Raw genomic sequence first — 22,078 nt, 5'->3', positions numbered from 1 at the left:
AAGTAATTTCTTTAAAAACAATAAATGAAGCAAAATCTGTAGTACATAGGCTGCTCCTAGGTTTCCCTTTTCCTTCATTTTTTTCTGTCCCTAATAACATTAACATTTAAATTGTCCCAATTAGGCTTTAAAATTTATGCTTTTGCTAGTAAAATCTGACTCTTCTGGCTTCCCTTCATTTTGCTACTTAATAACTGTCTGAAGGCAGGTTTTGCTAGGCCAGTATTAACAGAGAAGCATATTATTTTAGCAAGAAGAGCTTTGAAGTTGCAAAGTATTAATGAGGGAAATAAAAAAATTGTTGACAGATGCAAAAGATGCAGTAGTTGGTGACTTTTGTCAGCCAAAGAATTTCTTTTGTCTCTGAAGCTGGAGCAAGTTTTTGGTTATGTTGTTTGGGTTTTGGGTTTTTTTCTTCCCTTTTTGATCCCTGTTGGGAGGATCTCCATGTTTGAAATTCCAAATTTTCCAATTTGTGTGTTTTACCCATGATTGTGTTTGCTTAATGTTGCTCTTTCTTCCCTTCGACTCTCACGTTTTCTTTTCCTCTGGCAAATTTGAACTTGCTTCAGTTTGGGACAGCTAGGACAAAATGAATCACCATGAATAAAATTATAACAAGAAGAGTAAAGTCTGTGAATGATCCTGTGCTGTTTCCTGAGTCGTTCCAGTCTCATTAATCAGTGCTGGTGCTGTGGAGGCTTGTGGTGTGTTATGTCGCCAGCACAGCAGCTTCTCTGTCCCTTTCCTCCACCCCCTGCGTGCCTACACAGTGGGGAAAACTAGAGAGGGAAACCATCAATCTTTCCTGTCCTAGATGTCAGCAATGATTCTCCTGTTGACTTCCTGCTCTCTCTGTTGTGCCCACCACCTGTGTTTAGAATTAGCTCTGATGCTGCAGATCTCACTTGGCTCTTCACCTGTTCTGCCCTGACTAAATAGCTCTTAAAGTAAAGCAGAGGAGCTAAATGCTATAGCATGTGAATAGTAACCACCACTGTGGGTTATTAGGTGAGTTCTGTTGCAGCTGCTATTGTAATACTTGTCATTTTCTGCAGCAGTGTGGGGTTTGGGTCTGAACTCTCTTGGTTTTGTTTCAGCCCAAAGGTGAGCTTGTAAGCAAGTCTTTTTAATTTAAAGTTGAAAATATTTATTAGATATATTACAGACAGAGGTATAAGCCTGTCTCCCATCAGTTAGCTTGCTTAGATAAATTCATGAACAAAGACCAAAGAAATGAGTTAGTCTGAAGCTTTGTCCTTACCTTCAGTCACTCAAAGGATATAAGTGAGCAAAAGGGTCTTCGGGATTTGATTTTTGTATCTCTACATCCGGCTAGTGCAGCTCTTGAAAGTGTTTCCATCTGCCCCATCACTGGGTAGACTGAGAAGCTGACATGCACTGCCTCTGTACCTGTAGGGCAGGATTAATGTAGTCATTTTATGGTTTGTTGTGTTAAGTAATAGCTCTTAACTGGACTCTAACCAGCAAAATTTTTATGTATACTTTTATGTAATTGTATAACATTCTTATACCAAATTAAAAGGAGAAAGCAATCCTGAGAATTGTCTGTCTATCGGCAGCTTTCACCTCTCTCCTTGAATGGGTGCTTTTTTTTTCTGGGTTTTAAACCCACAAAGAGATGAAAGCATAGGCATAAGGTTTCCTTATAATTGTAGTTTGTCTGCTGTCGTTTCAAGTGTGTTATGGCAATATTTACGTGGAGTTATAAAGAAGAGAGGTTCTGAAAAGTTAAGTCTTGTGAATGCTTTCACTTGATTTTATTTGTGTAACTCTTTGTAAAGTGGAGGAACTGTGTTATGACTGATTTTGCTACATATTTGAGAAGCAGTTTTCTGTTGACTGTGCCAGGCAGATACATGTATTCAACAGGTAAATACTTGTATTCAACACTCACAGAAATCATAAAGCTAAAATGTATAATTAGGATACTAAGAACTGTCTGTGACATGGGATGTTTCGATCTGCATGGATCTTTTCCTTATCTCTAGTAACCTTGGTGTGTCTTCCATGTTGGCACATGAGAGGGAATGAGTGTTGAATTGAGGCTTTGACAATTGCAGCTCTCCTTACTAACAGTGTGGTAAACACAAAAGCTCTGCTTTGGTCCAAGAAAGCAGCACTGGATTTTGGAAGCTATCATCTTTGCCAGTATACTCTTTTGCATTGAAAATGGATAGGGCCATACTGCAGGATTTTAGGACCAGACTTTAGTTATCCTACTCCGGGATAAGAAGGTAATGCTTATTCCTGATTCTTTGAGAGCGTTTGGACATTGATAGTTTTTTGGTATAAGGAGCAGCAGTTGTTTATCTCTCATCATGAAAAGGGAGGTTAGGTAAGAGAGCACCTTAATGGATTTTGGGTCAAGCTACATTTAGTGATGTGGCTGAGAATGCACTGTGGTGTTTGGAATTGCCACGCAGAAGTCTTAGTGAGAGAAAACAAATTCTAGTTGTTAAATCATCTGTCATATACTACCCTCTTAACAGGAGTGAAGATTAACGTGCAGCACTACTGGCGTACGTGCACACACCACACAGAGTTAAACATACGAACAGCAGGGTCACACTCTGCTTATTACAGATGTCTGAATGAGTGAGTGCCTGTGAGCTGGAGCTGCATGTCTTGTGGCTTTCACTCTGCTCCGTTGGGAAGTCTTCACTCCTTTTGTTTTTATCATTTTCCAACTCCAGTACTTTCAAGCACACAACTCCCATTCCCTGACCTAACAGCTTCACTGAAGTGCATTCCAGCCCCATGATTTCATGGTACCAGGGAGAACTCCCCTGCCATGCTGCTATGCTGCCCGCTGCTTCTCATGGAGTGAACAAACAGGGAACATAAACATAAAGCAATGTTCTCTGTATATTTTTAGTGCAAGAAATCCAAGATTCATTTAAGGGTGTTTTGTGTGGGCTTTTTTTAATATGGACTTCTGCTAACACAATGTAATATTTCATGCCACCCTATTTGCTGTAACTTCTCATGCTTTATGTTGTTAAACGGAATCAAAGGAGTTAAAGATGAAAGACTTATAGTCAACTGGTCCCTCAGCTGGGAGCCAGTGTGGGTTTGTTCTTTGTAATGTATTTGCTAGTGCTTTAGCCGGGCTCAGCCTAGCTCAGTTTTCATTATTGAATTTACTTGTTCCTGCAAGTTTCATACCTTAGCAATTACCTTAGTAATTTCTGAGTTTAGACTCAGTATAATACTGCTACTGTTTATTTCTCATGTTCAACTTGCTATTTATTGCCCTTATACTGAACAAACCTTTTATAAGTAGTTGTTTACCATTTGAAAGTACAAAACACCATTAAAGAAGTCATGCTTGCCCTTTCAGGTATTCTCATTACTGGATAGACAGAGAACTTTGTTCTCTCTTTATGTCCATTTTACATTGTACTTGGGTGTTTTCTTTTCAACATGTAGTGTGTCACCAGATGCTAAGTTATACAGTATTACAACAAACCTACCTTTCATTAGCTTATTGTAAGCCTTTGAATATTTGGAGTTAGTACAGTATTTGAATGTATAGTTTATGTCGAGACACTGATGTCTTGTATTTTCTTGGTGAAAGTCATTCTCAAACTGCCTATTTAAATGTCACCATTGCATTTTTATGTATTGAGTATATTATACTCAAATTAGGGGACATAATTTTGCCAATACATCCAATATGTTCATAGTGACATAATCTACAAACTGGACAAATCCAGGAAGAGAAAAAGGCAGATAATGAACATGTTTTGGGAAGCATATGTAGCAGGGACTGTGGCTGCAAGGAAACAGAGTCTGTGTGACTTGGGGATCGACAGGGTTTCTAGGCAGAACTGTTCTCCACAAGCTCAGGGTGTTGGTTCTTTTTGGGTCAAGGTATTGGCACATGAGCTGTGCTGGCTGCACAGAAATTCCTGCTTTCTGGTGTAATAGACAGTTACCCCAGGGGGTCCAGCTGCTTCTGTGCTGAAGTAGCACTAGCTTCAGGGTCCCAGGAAAAAGAAGAAATAACATCAGGGCACATTTCAGGTGATGCTGTCTTTGACCAGACTGCAGTTGAAAGATGTATGAGTTTCTGCATCATGCTTTAACTTGGTCCCTCTAACATACTTTATGTGATGCATGTCCATAGTGGATTTCGAGCACGTTATGAAGTTTCTTAGCTTCTCTAACTGCAGGTAGAAAGCATATTTCATATAATGTCCCTGAAGTCAAGGCAGTAATAGCTTAATTAGTAGTAAGAGTATTAACCTTATTGTATGGCATTCTCTGTGCCTGTTACCATCTTGATATACCGTGCAAGAGCTGTTTTGGGAAGCAAGGGGTGGAAAGCACAAGTAGAGGAAGAAAAGAAAAGAATACAGGAGAGATGAAACTGATAAGAAAATGGAGAGTAGGACTGTAAGAAGTATAGCTTTTGAAGAAGAATGTGGTTAAACAGGCATATAAATGGGCACTGGGAAACAAGCAGCACTGTGGGGAGAAATAGTTGTGGGAGGGAGGATTTGAACTGAGTGAGGGGAGACATGGAGATGAGGTTATGTGCTCTGACAAACAGCTGTTCTGGGATGTCTGTAGGGGCAGAACACCATCTTAGTGATCATCTATAGCCTAATTTTCTTCTTGAGTGCATATTGGTGAAGAGCAGGAACATGGGAAGCAAAAGACAAATACCTGTTGCATTGCCTTGCAACTGCTCTAAGCCTGTAGTAACAGAAGTACAGCTCTGAAGCCTTCATTTATTTGAGTTCATTTGATTTATATTCATTGGAATGCTGTACTTCCTTCTGTAACCTTCTTCTGTGGGTGGGCACCTGGCCCTTCTCAGTGTTAACAAGAAGCTGGCTGCAGTCCTTGGGCCAGGTTGTAGCTTAGTGGGATATGAGTGGGTTCTGTGAGTGGTGAAAAATGCTCTGATGTAGGCTCCTAGGAAAACAGGGGATCAGATGGTAGAGACGAGGTTGCATAGCATAACTCATTTTTGTGTAATGGAGAAAAGGCATGGATGATCAAGGACTGCAGCACAAGAATTGGAAGCTGGAATTGCTGTTGGAGGAAATGCTGCGCTGTGACTATATTGCAGCTCCTGTGATGGAGGTTCTCCAAGAGCCCTTAGAATCTGACTCAAGAATATACTAGAAGTCGAGAAGGTATTTGGGATGTGGCGAGGAGGTTACCACCAAGACTTAAATGTGTAGGCATTTATGGGAGGAGGAGAAATTAGCATGGCAGCTAGCCCAAACCTGCCCTTGTCTGTCAGCACAAACACTCAAACATTGGATAAGAAAATTGTCTTGATCTGAAAAACAGACTTTGAAAGCAAAGACAATTTTTCAGCAAATGTTGAAGGAAATAGGGTAGGTTTTTCTGCACTATAGATCATGTTAAAAAGAGTATTCCTATTCCACTTGGAAACACTTTCTCATTAATTTTTCTTGAGTCTGAGTCAAAATGAATTAAGTCAATTCAAAATCCTTTTTTTAATAGTTAAAAATAATGGTACTTGGCCTTGACTTTTACTGCCATTTTGTGTGTTTTAATAGTTGTATGACTTTTCTTTCTCACACAAACATTTGTAAGAGATTCACAGAAAAGAGAACAGACTACATCAGTAAATAAGTTCTGCCTGCTAAGTTATAGATGTTGCTCATAAAATTTAGCAGGAAAAGAATCATGCAGCCACAGACATAAGGAAGATGATGTTCCTACCACACAACAGAGTCTGAGGGTTTGTGCCACGCAGCTTTGTGACTGGAACTCCTTGCTGAGGTTGGGAGGACCCTCATTTATAAGTCGAGCAGTCTTGTGTGCTCTTACAACTTGGCAAGTAACAGGCATTTTCACATGAAACATTGCTGAGCTACTTCTGAATATGGTGGAATTCTTTGGAAAGGTCGGTGAGGTAATTGATCATATGCTGACAGCTTGGGGCTCTGAGAAAATGGTCGGATGGAGGGCTGGGGTGCAGGAAAACAAACTTACTAAGATGATAACTGTCACTTAGCCAAGCTATACATGTTTCAAGCTTTTAAATCTTTGCTCACAACCTCAGCTTCATAGTACTTCTTTTTCTGTTTCTCTGTGAACTCTTCAGATGCTGGCATTTTCCCAGTCCTGATGCATGGACAGTATTCCAGGTGTGATCTTGAGCTATAGCAGTATTTCTTTGTAAGACCCTTTTAGAAACTCTACTGCTGCCAAGATGGGCAGTTTCAGAACTTTGATAATCTCTTTACTGTTTGACCTTTGGGTCAAGGACTAGGTTGCTTTCAGGAACCACTCAGAATGTTCCTTGAAGCAAGAAAAATAAGACTTCAATGTTCATGAGAGTTAAGATGGCAATCTACTGGGACATTGCATGAGTTTACAACAAAAATGTTTGAATTTCTCTATACTGTGATTCTAAGTTTTTATATCAGGACAGATACAGAAACTGAAGTGTGGATACAGGAACTATAGTGGATATAGAAACTAAGGAGAAACATGCAGCTTCAGTGCAAAAGAGGATAAAGAATCTACCACTTACTGCAATTATCAATCCTGAGGTCATTTATATGTTAATACACTGGCAGGAGGAGAGAAGAGATGGGTGTAAATGAGGCTTTTTAAATGACTTTAAAATATAGAAGAATCTGTCAAAAAAATTGCGTGTATTAATTTTACCAATGCTTTATCACAGAATGTGGTTGTGGATCGGATTTTCTCTGGAATCCAGCCAACTGGGACACCTCATCTGGGTAACTACCTTGGAGCCATTCAGAACTGGGTGAACCTGCAGGAAGAGTGCACCTCAGTGCTATATAGCATTATGGACCTGCACTCTCTCACCATGCCCAAGGAGCCAGCTGTCCTGCAACAGAATATACTGGACACCACTGCTGCCATCCTTGCCTGTGGTATTGACCCAAAGAAGTGTTTCCTGTTCCGACAGTCACTGGTTAGTGCTCCTGTTATGTTAGGTTTGTGTCTCATTAAGTGACTTTCCACACATGTTAATGAACTCCTGTATCATCTTTGTGGTGGTGGTCCTAGAAAATGTTAGCAATGTTGGATTTCAGACATATCCCTTGATGCAGTTTGAAGTGGCTGAAACCATGACTGAGAAGTCTGTTTAGGGAGAAGTATATTTTAAATTTCCAAAGCAGAGCCAGGAGTTTGTGCAGGTTGAGTAAAATACTGAAAAGACCTGTTAGGAAACTATTAATTTAGCTATGCATGTCTCACTTTAGTCACAAAAGGTTAACTCATAAATGCATAAATGTAGTCTGTGTAACCATAAAGGCAAGTAAAACATGTTTATATGGTTTCGTATCAGCTCTTTCCACTTAATTTGCCAGCTGCAGAATATGTCCAACAGGTGATTGACATTGGAGGTTTTGTATCAGTTCCACCATGATCATCAGGGGGTTACATCTTCTCTGAGATTTTTTGTCCCCTTCTTTGCTATAACCTCCTTTCCATTTGCACCTTTTTCCATCTGATCTGATAATTCGTATGTGAACTATTTGCTTCTCTTAACCACCCCAAGGAGTACTGGGCTTGCCTTCCTACGTGGCATATGTCACCCTAGTCTATCACATGCTGTATTTTCCTGGAACACAACTTAGTTTCTTGCTTAATTAACTTGCTGGTACTGACTCTAAATTGGCAAACTTCTGTAATTTCCCACAGTGGAGGTGCGTCATAGCTTCTGCTCTTGTGAAGACATCCCTACATGGGTGTCCAGCTTGCAACAGAACTACAAAGGTGATGTGCACAGGGTCTGAATTTTATCAGTGAAGGATGAAATGGCACTACATTCCTCCTTTGAACATGGTTCTTACAGGCAGTTTCCTGTGGTTGTCAAACTGCAAATGGCAAACATAGCTCCATATCCCTGGTGGATAATGAAATGATGAAGACAGATCTACTTCCTGCTTCACTTTTCCTTTGTATTAAAAATACAATCTGAATAGATTAGCTCAGAATTCTAGGGGCAATATGTTGAATTTATCCTATTTTTTTCAAAATCATTTAGCATTTTACATAAGTTACCAGCTAGAGTTTTAATTTGGTTCTACTCTGACTTAACTACATCATTGAGGCTGACATTAACTGGAATAATCTCCAAGTGAGTTACAAGCCAATGATACAAAAAACCCAATCTGGAGGGTTTGTTCTTTTCTTGTTTTCAAGCGACCAGACACTTCAATTAGTTACAACACAGGATCAGTGATTAAATACACGGAGATGACTGTTCAGCATAGAGGAGAGATGATTTGCAGGTTATTCATAAAATTGCAAGTGAAATGGAGAAAGTAGGAAACAACTGTTTTATCCACTGAAGAACATGAACTGACAAGTATCAAAATAAGTTATCATCTGGTAGATTCAACACAAGCAAAACAATGCTGCATTTCATGAAGTCCACAATTAGGCTATAGAACTCCCTGGTGCATGCTGAAATGTGTATGAATTCAGAAAAGGCCTTGACAAATTCATCTGAAAAATCAGCTGGGGACTGTTACATATCTGAGGTGCCACCTCTGCAGGATGTGCTGAAACCACAGATGGAAGAGTATCCAGGCTTTTATGTACTTACATACATTTTTTTGTTGGTTGTTGTCAGAGATGAATATCGAATCTGTTCTAGTGTTGCTTTTCTTAAGTTCCTACAAGTCTAAAAGCTAAAACTGGGTTCCAGGTCTTGCTAAAGCCAACATGCAGAAATTCCCTTGAAGCTGGCAGATTATCAGTGAGGATCTTACATTGCAGTCAGCCATAGAAAGCATGTTGTGTCTTTCACAGTATGATAATGCAGAGATTGAGTCTTTGAGTCCCCAAAGAGGAGGTATCAGACTCAGGAATTGTCGGGAGCACAGGGCTGTACATGATGCATCTACGGTTCCAATACAGTCAACAACCAATGAAAACCTTAGATAGCTAGACTTGAACATGTGCAGCTTTATCAAACAGAAATTTACACCAAGCGTGATTGTGGTTTAATCTTACGGTGTTTAGGCTGGCCTCAGTTGAATAAACCACCTTTTTGTTTTAGATTTGGTGTGTGTCCTTCTCTGTCCAGATCTAATGGTAGTTCTTCTTACTTAATTTAAACCATTAGATTAAACGTGTGGGCCGTGTCTGATGTCTTGAACCATATTCTTACCAATACTCATCAGACATGCATCAGTGCAACTTAAAGAAGTGGCTGATTGTAGCATATTTTTGAAAGCTCTTTGTCACACTGCAATCAGGACTATTACAATTGTTTGTGAATCCAGACTGTTTCAGTGCTGGTTCAGGCTGAAGTGGTTTATTAGCTTCCCAAAATCAAGTCTACTCAAGCTCTGTGTAGTGGTCAGGTATACCCAGAGATGCACTATGATCTGTTACATTTACATCGGCAGGACCAGATGTTTCTCTGGAAGCAGTTAAAAGGAATATCTGCATGTAGCTCTTGCTGCGAGGAAAGGAGACAGGAACCTTACTAATGTGATTATTGTTTTAGTATGATAATGAAATAGTATGTTATGGAATGTCATAATATCAAGATGATTGTTCCTAAAAATGAAGGTGTAAGATGGATTGCAGCTATTGCTAATCAAGAAAGTTTATTGCTTGATTTTGATTGATAATTGCTCAGTTTAAAAAAAAAAAAAAGAAAAAAGGAGCTGGCCTCTCCTTTCAGCCACTCTAGCAATCTCCAAGGGTGGTCTAAAAAGCCACAGTTTTGTTTACAATCATTTGCCTGAGGTGTAAAGCGAAGTGACCAAAACTGATTATATACTGAAATAGGTTGTACTTTCAGAGGTCATCAGGAAAGCTGTGAAAATCCAGACACAGAGAACTGGTTTAGGTATTCGGTTATGGGCAAAGTAGTTTTTTTCAATACCAAATTAAACTGATCAATGAGAGAATTCTCAGTAGATTAGTGTGCAGTAATTATTGTTGTATTTTGAGTTCTTTCTTGAAAATTGCCAAATCTGTAGATCACAGAAATGCTACTGCATACTGATCTGTTTTTTTTTAAATCATGCACTAAAATTATTATGATCTAGAAGCATTTAGTTTTAATCACCAAAACCCACTACAACTAGTGACAGTTAGCACCCTGATTCTGTAGCAGTAAAGGCAGAATGAAATTCTTGTACTGCAAAAGTGCTGGTAATAGTGAGCCCCACTAAGGGAATTGCTCATGTAGTCACTGTTGTAAATGCTGCTATGTCCTCTCACTATCTCTGGATTACCCTGGACAAGAGTGATCTAGAATTCCTGAATAGGGGGTTATTTTTTTGTTTGTTTATTTGTTTGTTTGGCTTACTCTTTCTGTACTTTGCTGCTTATGTTGCTTCTCTGGAATATGTTTGCCATATGTGAAAAAAATATTGTTACTTTATTTCTCAAAAGGCATGTGTAAGGGTTTCACTGTCGGTAGGCTTTTTATTTACAGCAAAGTTTATGCAGATCAAATCTCTCGTACCTCATATGGTATGGAATATTCCATTGGTCAGTTTGGGTCAGCTGTCCTGGCTGTGTCTCCTCCCAATCTTCCATGCATCCCCAACTTCCTTGCCAGAATGGCAGTATGGAAAGCAGAAACGGCTTTGGCTCTGTGCAAGCTCTGCTCAGCAATAACAAAAACATTTCTATATTATCAACCCTGTGTTCTGCACAAATCCAAAACATAGCCCTATACTAGCCACTATGAAGAAAGTTAATTCTAGCTCAGCCCAAACCAGCACAACATATTGTGAGAATATTAGAAGAAAGAGAAAATATATTATTTTAATTGTATGATAACTGATAAAAGCTGTAACAGTCATCATTCATGAAACTTAGACTGTTTTATTAAAAACAAAAAGGACTATGATGGGGGGAAATAAGGAAGACAATATGCAATCTGCACACATGGCAAGCCTATGTAATATAACCCGTTTTCTCTGGCTCCTGGTGGGTACAATACACATTTCAGTTCTTGCCCATTACCATCTTTTATCTCATATGCTTCCCAGTCAAAACAATTTTAGAAACTGATTTTGCTTTTATGTGGTCTCAGACTGTTCTTCCTGTCCACCTACCTATTGTAGTAGACACATGCTAAATGTCCCAAGAGAAACTAAAATTCTATCAAAGTTGATTCAGCAGGCAGTGGTTGATACGCTGCACAAACACTTCTCTGAGGAGTCCTGTGAGTTTCTGGACAGCATAACGTTCAGTTTTTGGGCAGAAAAGTACAGTTTTCAGCCTTATGAATAGGGTGATATATTTTCTGAGTATAATCAGCTGCAGTATTCTTGCAGTGTGCAAGCAGATTGAAGCAGTAACTCTGAGAGGTGGGAATTTGCCAATTTGTCTTACTTAGCCTTAACTCCAAAAGCCAAAGTAAGACAATATAAATGTGTGGACTGTTTCAATGCTGTTAGTTTCCAGAAATATCCATCTGCTTTGCTTTGTGGGCAGAGTTTTAATGGATTCGCACTACTTCTTGTCCAATTTTCAGAGGGGCTGAAAAGCTTCCATTGCATCATTGCTTATAAATTCATTAAAGTACATCAATTTAGCATGGTCCATTGAAAGCTTCCTGTCATAAGAGGAAGTATGTGGCTATTTAATTTAGAAAATTCATCTGCTTCTCTCATTCCTCTGTTAGCTCCCTCATAGGACTGTACTAGACGTAATTAGAGCTCAGTGGGAAGAAGAGTCATGGTTCAGTAGGACTGATTGATTTTTTTCTCTCTCTTTTCCTTAATTTACCTGTTTTATCTCATACTATTATGTAGCTGTTACATATTCCTCTTTTCCCCGGTCTTCTGAACACACCAAACTAAATATTCAAACAGTATTGTGAATTAGACTAGGAGAATGTTTCTGAAAATAAGTTATTGTCATAATAATAAAGGAGGGGAAAGGTGCCTCGGCCAAATTACTGTGCTCTATCAGGCTTTAAAACCAGTATAACTTGATTTCAGTAAGAGTATTCTTGGTCAGGCTCTTCAGAAAGGAGAGACAGGTCTTATTTCTGTAAATTTTAGCCAAGTATATTTCTATCCACTCTTGAATTATTTCTTTGAACAGCAGTTTGGGATACTGTGTGAAATTTTGTGTCATTATGAGTACCTCACTGGGTGTTCTGTTGCTGTGTGCGTTTACTTCAAAAGCAATCTATTTTTGTCTTGTTTATGGCCTTTACTCTCTCTAGCTATATAATACAGAGATACAGGTATCTTGGATATATTACAAGTATCTTGAACATATTGCTTGCAACCTTGGGCATTAATAAAATCTTACCTCTCATTCAAGAGAAAAAGTATGAGCAACATTTTCTTCTAAAAAGGATCTCTCGAATTTTTTGGAAGCATTAACTGATACTTCTAGAAGAGACCAAAGTCCAAAACAAGGTTTAATTTCTTTTGAAATATAAGACATTTTCCATTCTCTGTTCAAATTTCTTATAGTACACAGCTATCCAAATTAACTCCGCAAACCTGTTTGTTTAAACTCTACGCTATCAAAATGAAATCTTTGAAACTTACTGCCCGTTTAAAATGTAGCCCCCTTAGTAAGGTTACACTGCTGAGGGGAAGCTGTTTCCACATATTAGATACGCAGCAAATTCGCAGTGCCTTGCAGAGAAGGGCTGTAGGTTGCAACTTGAGGAAGTCTGTCTTGAAAATGAAACACTGCATCTCTTTTTGCAGAAAGGCACTTCAGCTGCCAACCCACAGATTTGTGTTATAACCCCTGAAAGCGGTTCCAGTGTTGCTTATTTGCCTGCTTTCAGATCTGCCCACAGGATCCATGCCTTTCTCACTGTTGTTCTTGAATCTCATTGCTTGCTAGCCTCCTCAACTCTATGTCTCATCATGGAAAGTCACCTAGAATTACTTGGACTAAAAGTAATGATTGGTTTTTCATGTATGTATCATCAGCTGTGGCTGTGGCCAGGGAATACCAGCAATAATTTGGTAGGGAATAGCGAGGCAATGCTCTCCTAGCTAGGATAAAGTAATAAATCTGCAGGGAGAACCTCTGAGGTTGCACTTCAGCATATAATGCCCCAGAGGTGATCTGAGTTTTATAACATCAAACGGCTGCACAAGTGAACAATTGAGAAGCTATTTGCCTTTAAAGAGGGAGGAGCAGGGCACTCAGCCAAATGAAGAAACAGCACTGTTTGTGTCTTTTCAGTAACTACACGTTATCATTTGGAAGTGGTCACCTCTGTTAAACCAGTGTGCTTAAAAAAATTTAAAAAGGAATCTGACCATGCAGGCTTGGGCTTGTCAGGCCACAAGGAAGGAATATAAGGAGTTTGTACTGGAAATAACTCTTTGATTGGTGATTAGTACGCCAAGTTGCAAGGGATGCTTAGTGCAATGGAGATTGAAGAAGGAAATGTCCCTAGTAATAGCAAAGAGATGACCATCTCAACCCTTTGAGAAATGTTGATGGTTTTTGCAGACTTGTAAGAGATTAGGAAAGAAAGCTGTGTTAAAGTGGGCAAGAGCACAGAGCAGGAAAAAAGAGAGAAACTTGATGTATTTACTGACAAGACCAAAGGGTATAATTTGGGCCGTCTAAAAAGGGGGAGTCACTATTTGGATCTGGTTAAGTTTTTTGGGGGGAAATTGTTAATGTGAAATAATTGGCTTTGTGAGGGAAACAATCAATAGAGGACTTACAAGACTGTTAGTCCTCCAAATATTTTCAGCCAAGCTGCAAGAAATATTTCCTGAGAAAATAGTGTTTATATTGAAAACAGGCTAATATAGTTTTTTCAGGACACAAAAGTAGCTGGAGTTGACCTGAAGAATTTAATTGATAAGGCAGCTGTTTTTCAGAGTTGCCAATGATTGTGACATTCTTGGAGGTTGGCTTGACATACAGTGCAGGACCTGTAACTGGTTATGAGTTTTGCTCATTGGCGATGTAATTCTGTTTTTCTACAGTTTGCAGTATCTTTATACTGGAGTATTTGGGGGCAAGGGCACTGCTGAGAAAATTATGTCTTCATTGGAGAAGAGTTAAGTTTATTATTATCTGTTCTCTTTTGGGAAGGTGGAGTGCTCCTGAAGTACATCAGAGCTCCAGAGAGTAGTTGTGTTGACAGATTTTAAAATACAAAACAAATTAAGTTCTTTACTGGTTCAAGTGTACAGAGAATAACTTAAATTGACTGGAACTTTTTATACTTTTATTTCCTGAAGTCTTAGTTAAATTTTGAGTGGAGAAAAAAAGGAAAGAAAAGTAAAGCAAGCAAAAGACCTTTCTAACAGCCTTACTCTTTTTGATTAAAATTATATGAAAAGTGATGCATCTTTGATAAATGTCTTCCTTGCCATGGCTTGATAAATGCTACCTAACACAAAAGGAAGAAACTGAAAATCATTTTACAGGTTGATACAAATGCGAGATGTCTTTTCTCTGTTTTGTTTCATTTCATTGTTTAAATGTATTGGAGGGAATGCCTCCCATATACTATGGAAAAATAAAAATCCTTGTGGGTGAAAATATTATAATATTACAGAAATTATGTTACTGGGATTGCACTACTGACCCGCCGATCAAGATTATGATAGTCATCAGGAAATGTTAATGAGATCAGAGAAGCAGCAAATTTAGCAGCAATAGTATTGCATTTCAACTATCTGCATGTAGCCTTTACCAAGATGAGACATACAGATAAAATTTTTGTATACAAAAAATTATGCTTCCTAGTTTTACATTCTGTTAGAAATTCTGCTGTTATACATTTGGTTTTGGGTGTTGCACAGGACCTAGTTCAGGATGTTTTAGTGCGCTCAGTAGTAGCAACCTCATTATAGCTGTGTTTAGCATTGAGGCTGGAGAGAGCAGGCCAAATAAAGTGTGTGAGTGTTCTGTTTCAAGAAAGGGGGCTAGGTGGAAATGAATTCCTGTTGTCAGAAACAAGCAAACAAAAATCAAGAAAGCTACAACTATCCTGGAAGTCATATTTTTAAAAATAAAAAGGTATTAAAAGAACAGCAAACAAACAACCCTCCCCAGCAGTGTGACACCACCTGCAAAGAAAACATTTGTCCAGGCAATTCTTTTCCACGGTTCTGTAAGTTAGAAGGCAATAATAGGAAAAGTTTAGATTTTCAGAAGGAAAGATTTGCCCAAATTACAAAAACAAGGAAGCATATAAAATTGGTGACTTGTCTTTTTCTTAAAAAAAAAGTCAAGGGGACTAAAAAAGAATTTGAGGAGCACCCTGCAGAGGATTTTTAAGCTGACAACTAAGTGGTCTTGCATCAAAACCAGAAGGTCATTTAGGGGATCAGTGAGTGCGAAGTATAGGAGATACTCAGGGTTGATAAGGCCCTAAGAGCAAGGCTCAGTTCTTGGTACTGGACTTCATGCTGAAGGTACTGGAAAGGTTGTGCCACTTTATGCATTTCACAGCAGCAGATCAGAAGAGCTAAGTCAGCTTATTATAAATGTTCAGAAACAATTAGGTAGGTTTCAGAAATTATTGCAACCTAGAAAGCCAGTTGTATCCTGGGCTGCATCAAAAGCAGTATGGCCAGCAGGTTGAGGGAAGTGATTCTCCCCCTGTACTGCACTCTCATGAGACCCCGCCTGGAGTGCTGCATCCAGCTCTGGGGTCCTCAGCACAGGAAGGATATAGACCTGTTGAAGCAAGTCTGGAGGAGGGCCATGAAGATGGTTAGAGTGCAACCTAGAAAGCCAGTTGTATCCTGGGCTGCATCAAAAGCAGTATGGCCAGCAGGTTGAGGGAAGTGATTCTCCCCCTGTACTGCACTCTCATGAGACCCCGCCTGGAGTGCTGCATCCAGCTCTGGGGTCCTCAGCACAGGAAGGATATAGACCTGTTGAAGCAAGTCTGGAGGAGGGCCATGAAGATGGTTAGAGTGATGAGGCACCTATGAGGAAAGAGCTCTGGGGTCCTCAGCACAGGAAGGATATAGACCTGTTGAAGCAAGTCTGGAGGAGGGCCATGAAGATGGTTAGAGTGATGAGGCACCTCTCCTATGAGGAAAGGCTGAGACAACTGGATTGTTCAGCCTGGAGAAGACAAGGCTCTGGTGTGGCCTAATTGTGGCCTTCCAGTACCTGGAGAGAGCCTACAGGAAAGATGGAGAGAGACTATTTACAAGAGCATGTAGTGACAGGTCAAGGGGGAATAGATTAAAACTAAAAGAGAGTAGGTTTAGATTAGATTTTAGGAAGAAATTCATTACTGTGAGGGTGGTGAGCACTGCAACAGGTTGCCCAGAGAAGCTGTGGATGCCTCATGCCTGGAAGTGTTCAAGGCCAGGTTGGATGGAGCTCTGAGCAAGCTGGTCTGGTGGAATGTGTTCCTGCCCGTGACAGGGTTGGTGAAACTAGGTGAACTTTAAGGTCCTTTCCAACCCAAACCATTCTATGATTCTGTGAAGAAGTAAAGATGGACGGTTTACACACCCAGTGGCATTCAGATGGGAGTCTGAAAAAACTCAGATGTGAAATAGCAGAACTGGTGGCCAAGGTGTGCCACCTGCCACCATAAATGGTCCCAGAGGAGTAGTAGGTTGAAGTCATGTTGGTTAGCAGTACACAAGCAGATCTCAAATGGATCCCTGGAATCTGCAAACTGATGATTTTGACTTCTATCTTACCAGGGATGGTAGAGTCTTCAACAACAAATAAATAGGACACTGAGTGCATGAACAAACAGTGTCTTTGGGGAGTTGCTGTGGTTTCTTTAAAGGGAAATCCTTTTTCACTAAACTGCTGGATTCAGTGTGTCAGTAAGCATGTGGATGAAGGGCATCCCTGGAATGTAATGGCTTTGGAATTTTTTTTAAAGCCTTTGACAAGGTTCTTTATCAATTCTTTTTTTTTTTTATGTATTGGAGGGAATGTTCATTATTATTCTTGCAGCTGGCTAGAGTTGAAACCAAATAGTGTTCACTTTTTTTTGAATGGCACAGTCAGTAGTTATGTCTCTCTGGGATTCTTGCTGGGAGTGGTTCTGGTCAACATCTTCCTTTGTGACCTGAAGAAGGTAGTGAACAGAAGCTTGTGGGCAATGTTCTTATGGGTAGCCAAATGCTATGCCAAGGAAAGGAGCTCCAAAAGAACTCATAAAACAGAGTGGGTAGGCAAATAAGGGGTAGAAAAGCTTTAAATACAACGTAAAGTGTCTAGGTAAAAGAAATCTAAACTTTCTTTACACCACGTTGACCTGAGCCACTATGCAGGAAAAGTCTTGGCATCATCATTGGCGGTTCTCTCATATCACTGGCTCAGCACAAGTAATTTTCAAAAATGTTAGCAATATATTGTCATCTCTATATCACCAGAAAGGGTATTAAGAATAAGACAGAGATGATGTTTTGTCACTATACAAAACCTTAGTGTGCCCATTTCTTGAATATTAGGTAAATCTTTAGTGTCGACATCTCTAGAAGGAACTACTGAAATAGAGTATGATACAAAGAAGAGGAATTAATGCTACAGGGAATAGAATAGCTGCTTTAAAATGAAAAATTCAGAAGTCAGAGATGCTTCAGTTTGAAGAGGAGAATCAAAGTTTGCAAAAGCAGAAAAACACTGAATAAACCAAATGTCAAACTGTTCACCCAATTGTGCAATACAGGAAATAGGTGACATCTAAAACTAGTAAACAAGGATGGATAAATTAGTGACCAAAGTGAAATATTTCTTTACACATCAGGTTTGAGCCTCCGGAGCTTGTTGCTGCATGTGGTTGCGAAGTCGGCAGTATCAGCCAATTCAGAAAGGGATTAGACACATTCGTGAGGAACCTGGATACTAACAGGACTGGATCAGGGATAATCCCTTCTGATATTTCCTAGTACAATTGTTATGGATGCTGGAGAAGCGTGAGGGGAAGATACTGTAGGAAGCAATAGGCTCATGTACTTGCCCTAAGTGCCATCTCTTGTTGTTCCTCCTCTAACAGAGCTCTTTGTTGTACACCCACCTTTGTTGTGATCCAGTATGGTTTTGTTACATTCTTATGTTTTGGTTGTTTAATGAAGACATTTACTCAGAGGTTTAAATGAGCTTGGGGCAAGAAGCTGAGTTTGTCTGAGAGAATGGCTTCTCCCAGTTGTGATCCATTGATATTGCTCAGTGAAAGGAAGAGTGGAGCAAGTCTTTATTTTACTGGTGTCATATACATCTTCATGTCTTCCAGTTTCTTCGTATCCAAATTTATCCAATCAAAGTGATGGAAAACTGTAGCTAAATAAGTAACCACATTTGAGCTGATGCACAGTGACCAACCAAATGCAGCAACTACCAGCCCCTCTTGCCAAGTAAAACACAGTAGTTTAAACCATGATTGAGTCTGACAAATGATTTGTAGTTTAAGCCTAGTACCTCTTGATTCACCCTCCAACATATGGTCAGTTACTGTAATTTGAATGATGAATGTCACCTCATTAGGCTCCAGTACTGATTTTTTTTCCAGCTGAAGTCTGTACACTTTCGTTCACTTTCATATATATTCTCCCCCTTTTATCAGGGTTTTTCTTCACAATATTCAGCACTTTAGCTCTACTTAGGAAAGGACTGTGCATGTTTGAGGATTAGAAGTGAGTATAACTTGGTAGGACCCAGAACTACATATTCAACTCAACAAATGCTGTTTCGAACACCTCACATATCAGTAATTGATGTAGCATCAAAGCCACTGACCCAGTGAATCACACGTACAGTCTTGGCTATGAAAGGAATGACAGACAGAGCTGAATCAATGTCTGCATAGCTTTTAAAGAGAGTCCTTGTCGACACAAGTGCAACAGAGCACCATCTCTGAATTAGAAACCACTTTGAACCGATTGGTGATTCCCTCTAAATGACATAGGAGTCTTGAGTTAGTATTTTCTCTAAAGTTCAGTTTATTCTCTGTATCTTGCAGAAGATATATTTGGTGCATTTTGCTGCACTTTGTGATGTGCACAGCAGATTTCAGGTCAAAAAAGCATGAGGAAATTAAAAGAAAATAACTGGGGAAAAGGTGGAAAGAGATTCAACTTGAATTATTTCACATCTTTAACCACTGAGCTGTTGTCTTGAGGTCGGATACCTCTACACAACACTGGTAATCAAAATAGTCTAATGATTTCTAGCTAGGAAATTACTGTATTTAAGGTATGACAACAAAGGAGTTGCAATTAACAATGCTAGTAATACTATCATGTTGCAAGCATGAAGCTGTGAACATCTTTGAGATGGTTAGCATGCTCTTCTTAAACATCCAGACCTGCCAGTATTGAAGAGAGAATCAGACATGTAACCAAAGGAGCAGAACACAGGTCACCTTTTTGATTTGGTGATTAACATCTGTATAGCTATTAACAGACAGAATGACAGGAAAGAAATTAAAGAACAGAATATGCATCAACAATGCCTTCTTCTTTTACTAATCCTAAAATGAATATTTGAAATGCAAAAGCTGAAGTGTATGTGAAGAAGCTAAATATGGATTCATCCAAGATAGGTTGCTGACACAGCACATTTCTTGTCTCTGCCTGTAGAAAGTTTTCCTCTTGGCAGGTGGGGGCACTCAGTCTGTCTGATGTCTTTCTGAAACTTAAAATTTCACTATCTCCACGGTTTCCCCAGAATGTTAAATGAAGAGTTTGTTGTATGAACACAAGTGGGTTCTTTTTTCAGCTTTTTAAACTATCCTGGTAGCAAAGGGTATGTGGAAGCCTGATCCTCCTCTTTCACTTGCAGGTCAGTATTAGTTTTGATGGGATTGCAAAATCAAGGGACAAAATCAACCCAAAATTTAGGCTATCCCGTAATTTGATTTCCGCTATTATCCCTGTTTTGCAGACAGGTCAGGGTCATTAAGACCTCTTGGTGCACCCAAAGCCCTGACAAGCCTCACCTGGACCCTCAACCCATGCACTTCCTGTCCAGTGCCCCAGAGCTCCATTTAAGCTCAGGCCCCTTGTCTTCTCCTGACCTATATCAGTGTCTTTGTGCTCAACCCTGTCCCTGCTGTTCCCATTTTCTCACTGGGCTCCCTGGATTGCCTTTAGATGTGAGTAATTACCTTTCTATGTTTGCTGATCGCCAGACATTCGCTGCTACCACCCTTGCCCTATCAGTGCATTGTCCTGGTTAGGGAGCGAACTCTGCCTTCCTGACTTGTGTCTCTTTGCAGCTACAGCCTTGTGGAGCAGCCCAGCTGTTCCTGTTCTCTGGCAGTGAGCTGTGGCTTCTGTGAAGGACCTGCAGTTAGTATACTGCCAGACGTACTGTAGCACAGTGCTGTTCAAGCAAGGCCTAGGGTCAGTCTAGCCTAAGCTGAGATGAGACTCCTGGAGCCATGGGCAGAGGGGGTGGCTGAAGGGCTCAGGTGAGACTGGTGAGGACAGTTAAGGGAAATCAGTGCATTTGGGGCCCTGCTGCAAAAGAAATGAAGCTTGAGTAACTTACTGACACTGGAAATGAGAAAGGCAAAGAAGTTTTGTAACTATTAATGTATTATCTAAAAGTGTGGAGAAGCAATGCACAGTGGCAAGCAGTTGGTTAGTTTACATGTGTGTTCAACTCTAATGCTATTGCTAAAGAATTTTCTTTCTTATTTAGAATATGAGTGGATAGGATCAAGAACCTTGCTATGCTACGTGGGTGTAGGGCATTCAGTCCTGGCAGTGTCTGGAACTTTCCATTAGCTTGTCACTTGACCTCACTGAAAAAATGATATACAAAAATAAGTGGGTTTCTGATCTCTGATACTGTTGATTTTGAGAAAATATGCATATGCATATGAGGAATATTAAAATAGATTCTGACTTCATACTTTCAGGTTTCTGAGCATGCAGAACTTTCCTGGATTCTTGGGTGCTTGACTAATGTGCCACGTCTGCTGCGTTTGCCCCAGTGGAAGGTATGGAAAGGAAATATATGGGAATTCAGTAGAATTGTTCTTCTTAAAATACTTGTTGTCTGTGAAGTACCAACTGTATCTTGGTTATACTTGCTTTAAGTTTAAGTAGTACTGTAGTCCTGTGCTGGAAAGGGGGAAATGTGTCTTTCCAGGTCTGTTGCTTTCAGTGAACATTTTCCTGCTGGAAGCTACAGGATAATATTTGTGGCAGAGACTTGCAGAACCTGTACTAAATATGAGGTTTGTTTAGTGTTGTTAAACTGATTTTGCTAGAATTTTTGGTGTTATTTCAATGCTTATTTAATAGTACAAAGCTATTACAAGATATTGCAGTGGAAACCTTGAGCCTTGGTGATTAAGGAGTTCCATAAACAGCTTTTCTTTTTCTACTACAAAGAGTGTCTGTTCTGTAGATTTTATGGAAGTGTTCAAAAGAGGCATATGTTGGAAGAGGAGTATAAAAATTATAAGCACTAAAAATGTGCTGAGTGATAATGTATCTTAAATGCTTGCCTTTACAAGTTTCAAATGTTCATCTTCTTAATCTTGGTACTGCATCAGCATGACTGCATCAACTGAGTTCTTGCATTTAATTTCCTTGTATTTTATTCTGCCATTAAGTAAGCAGAAAAAGCAAACGTCAGGAGAGAGAAGTATCTGAAAAAGGGGGAAAAAAAAAAAAACCAACAGCTTAAGAGCAGTTTGGCTTGCAGAGTTCAGAGCAGTCTTAAATACCTCCAGATGTTTTCTTTTTTTCCTGTTTTTCTTTTTAATTAAATAAAACCAGTAAAACTTAAATACCGCAACCAACATTAATGCATGGCATAGATTAAAGCAAACCTTTTCAAACCTGAGGTTCTAAAGTTAAGCTCTTAAATCCAACTTTGACTGGATTGACTTTCCAAATCTACAGATAGGTGTTACAGGTGCTAGGCTTTGCAAATTAGGTTCTCTGAACCCTAGGCATTCAGAGATGTAGACAGAATAAAGAAGCTGTAGGAGGGGGTGAGAAAAAAATTAGATTTCAGGGGGTTTAATATATTTAACCATTGCTAAAAACAAAACATAGATATGCTTTTGCTAGAACAAAATTGGTATCTGTAGTCTGAATATCTTGGTTTAAATGGTCCATATCACAGGGCAGTAAATCATAGAATCATAGAATCAAGTGGG

The 22,078-nt window shown here is 39.5% G+C and overlaps 1 protein-coding gene across 1 annotated transcript; it reads left to right on the top strand.

The window, feature by feature from the left end:
- Positions 1 to 6,700: 6,700 nt before the first annotated feature.
- On the top strand, positions 6,701 to 20,905 carry LOC103810005 (tryptophan--tRNA ligase, mitochondrial-like; the record flags this gene model as incomplete). Its single annotated transcript, XM_009082884.1, has 2 exons — positions 6,701 to 6,958; positions 20,825 to 20,905. Coding segments are annotated over 2 exons (339 nt in total), but the record flags the coding sequence as incomplete, so codon positions are not given.
- Between the last annotated feature and the right edge of the window lie 1,173 nt (positions 20,906 to 22,078).

This window comes from Acanthisitta chloris, unplaced genomic scaffold, assembly GCF_000695815.1.
Source record: "Acanthisitta chloris isolate BGI_N310 unplaced genomic scaffold, ASM69581v1 scaffold7019, whole genome shotgun sequence".
NCBI lineage: Eukaryota > Metazoa > Chordata > Aves > Passeriformes > Acanthisittidae > Acanthisitta > Acanthisitta chloris.
This window is presented reverse-complemented; position numbering and strand designations above follow the sequence as displayed.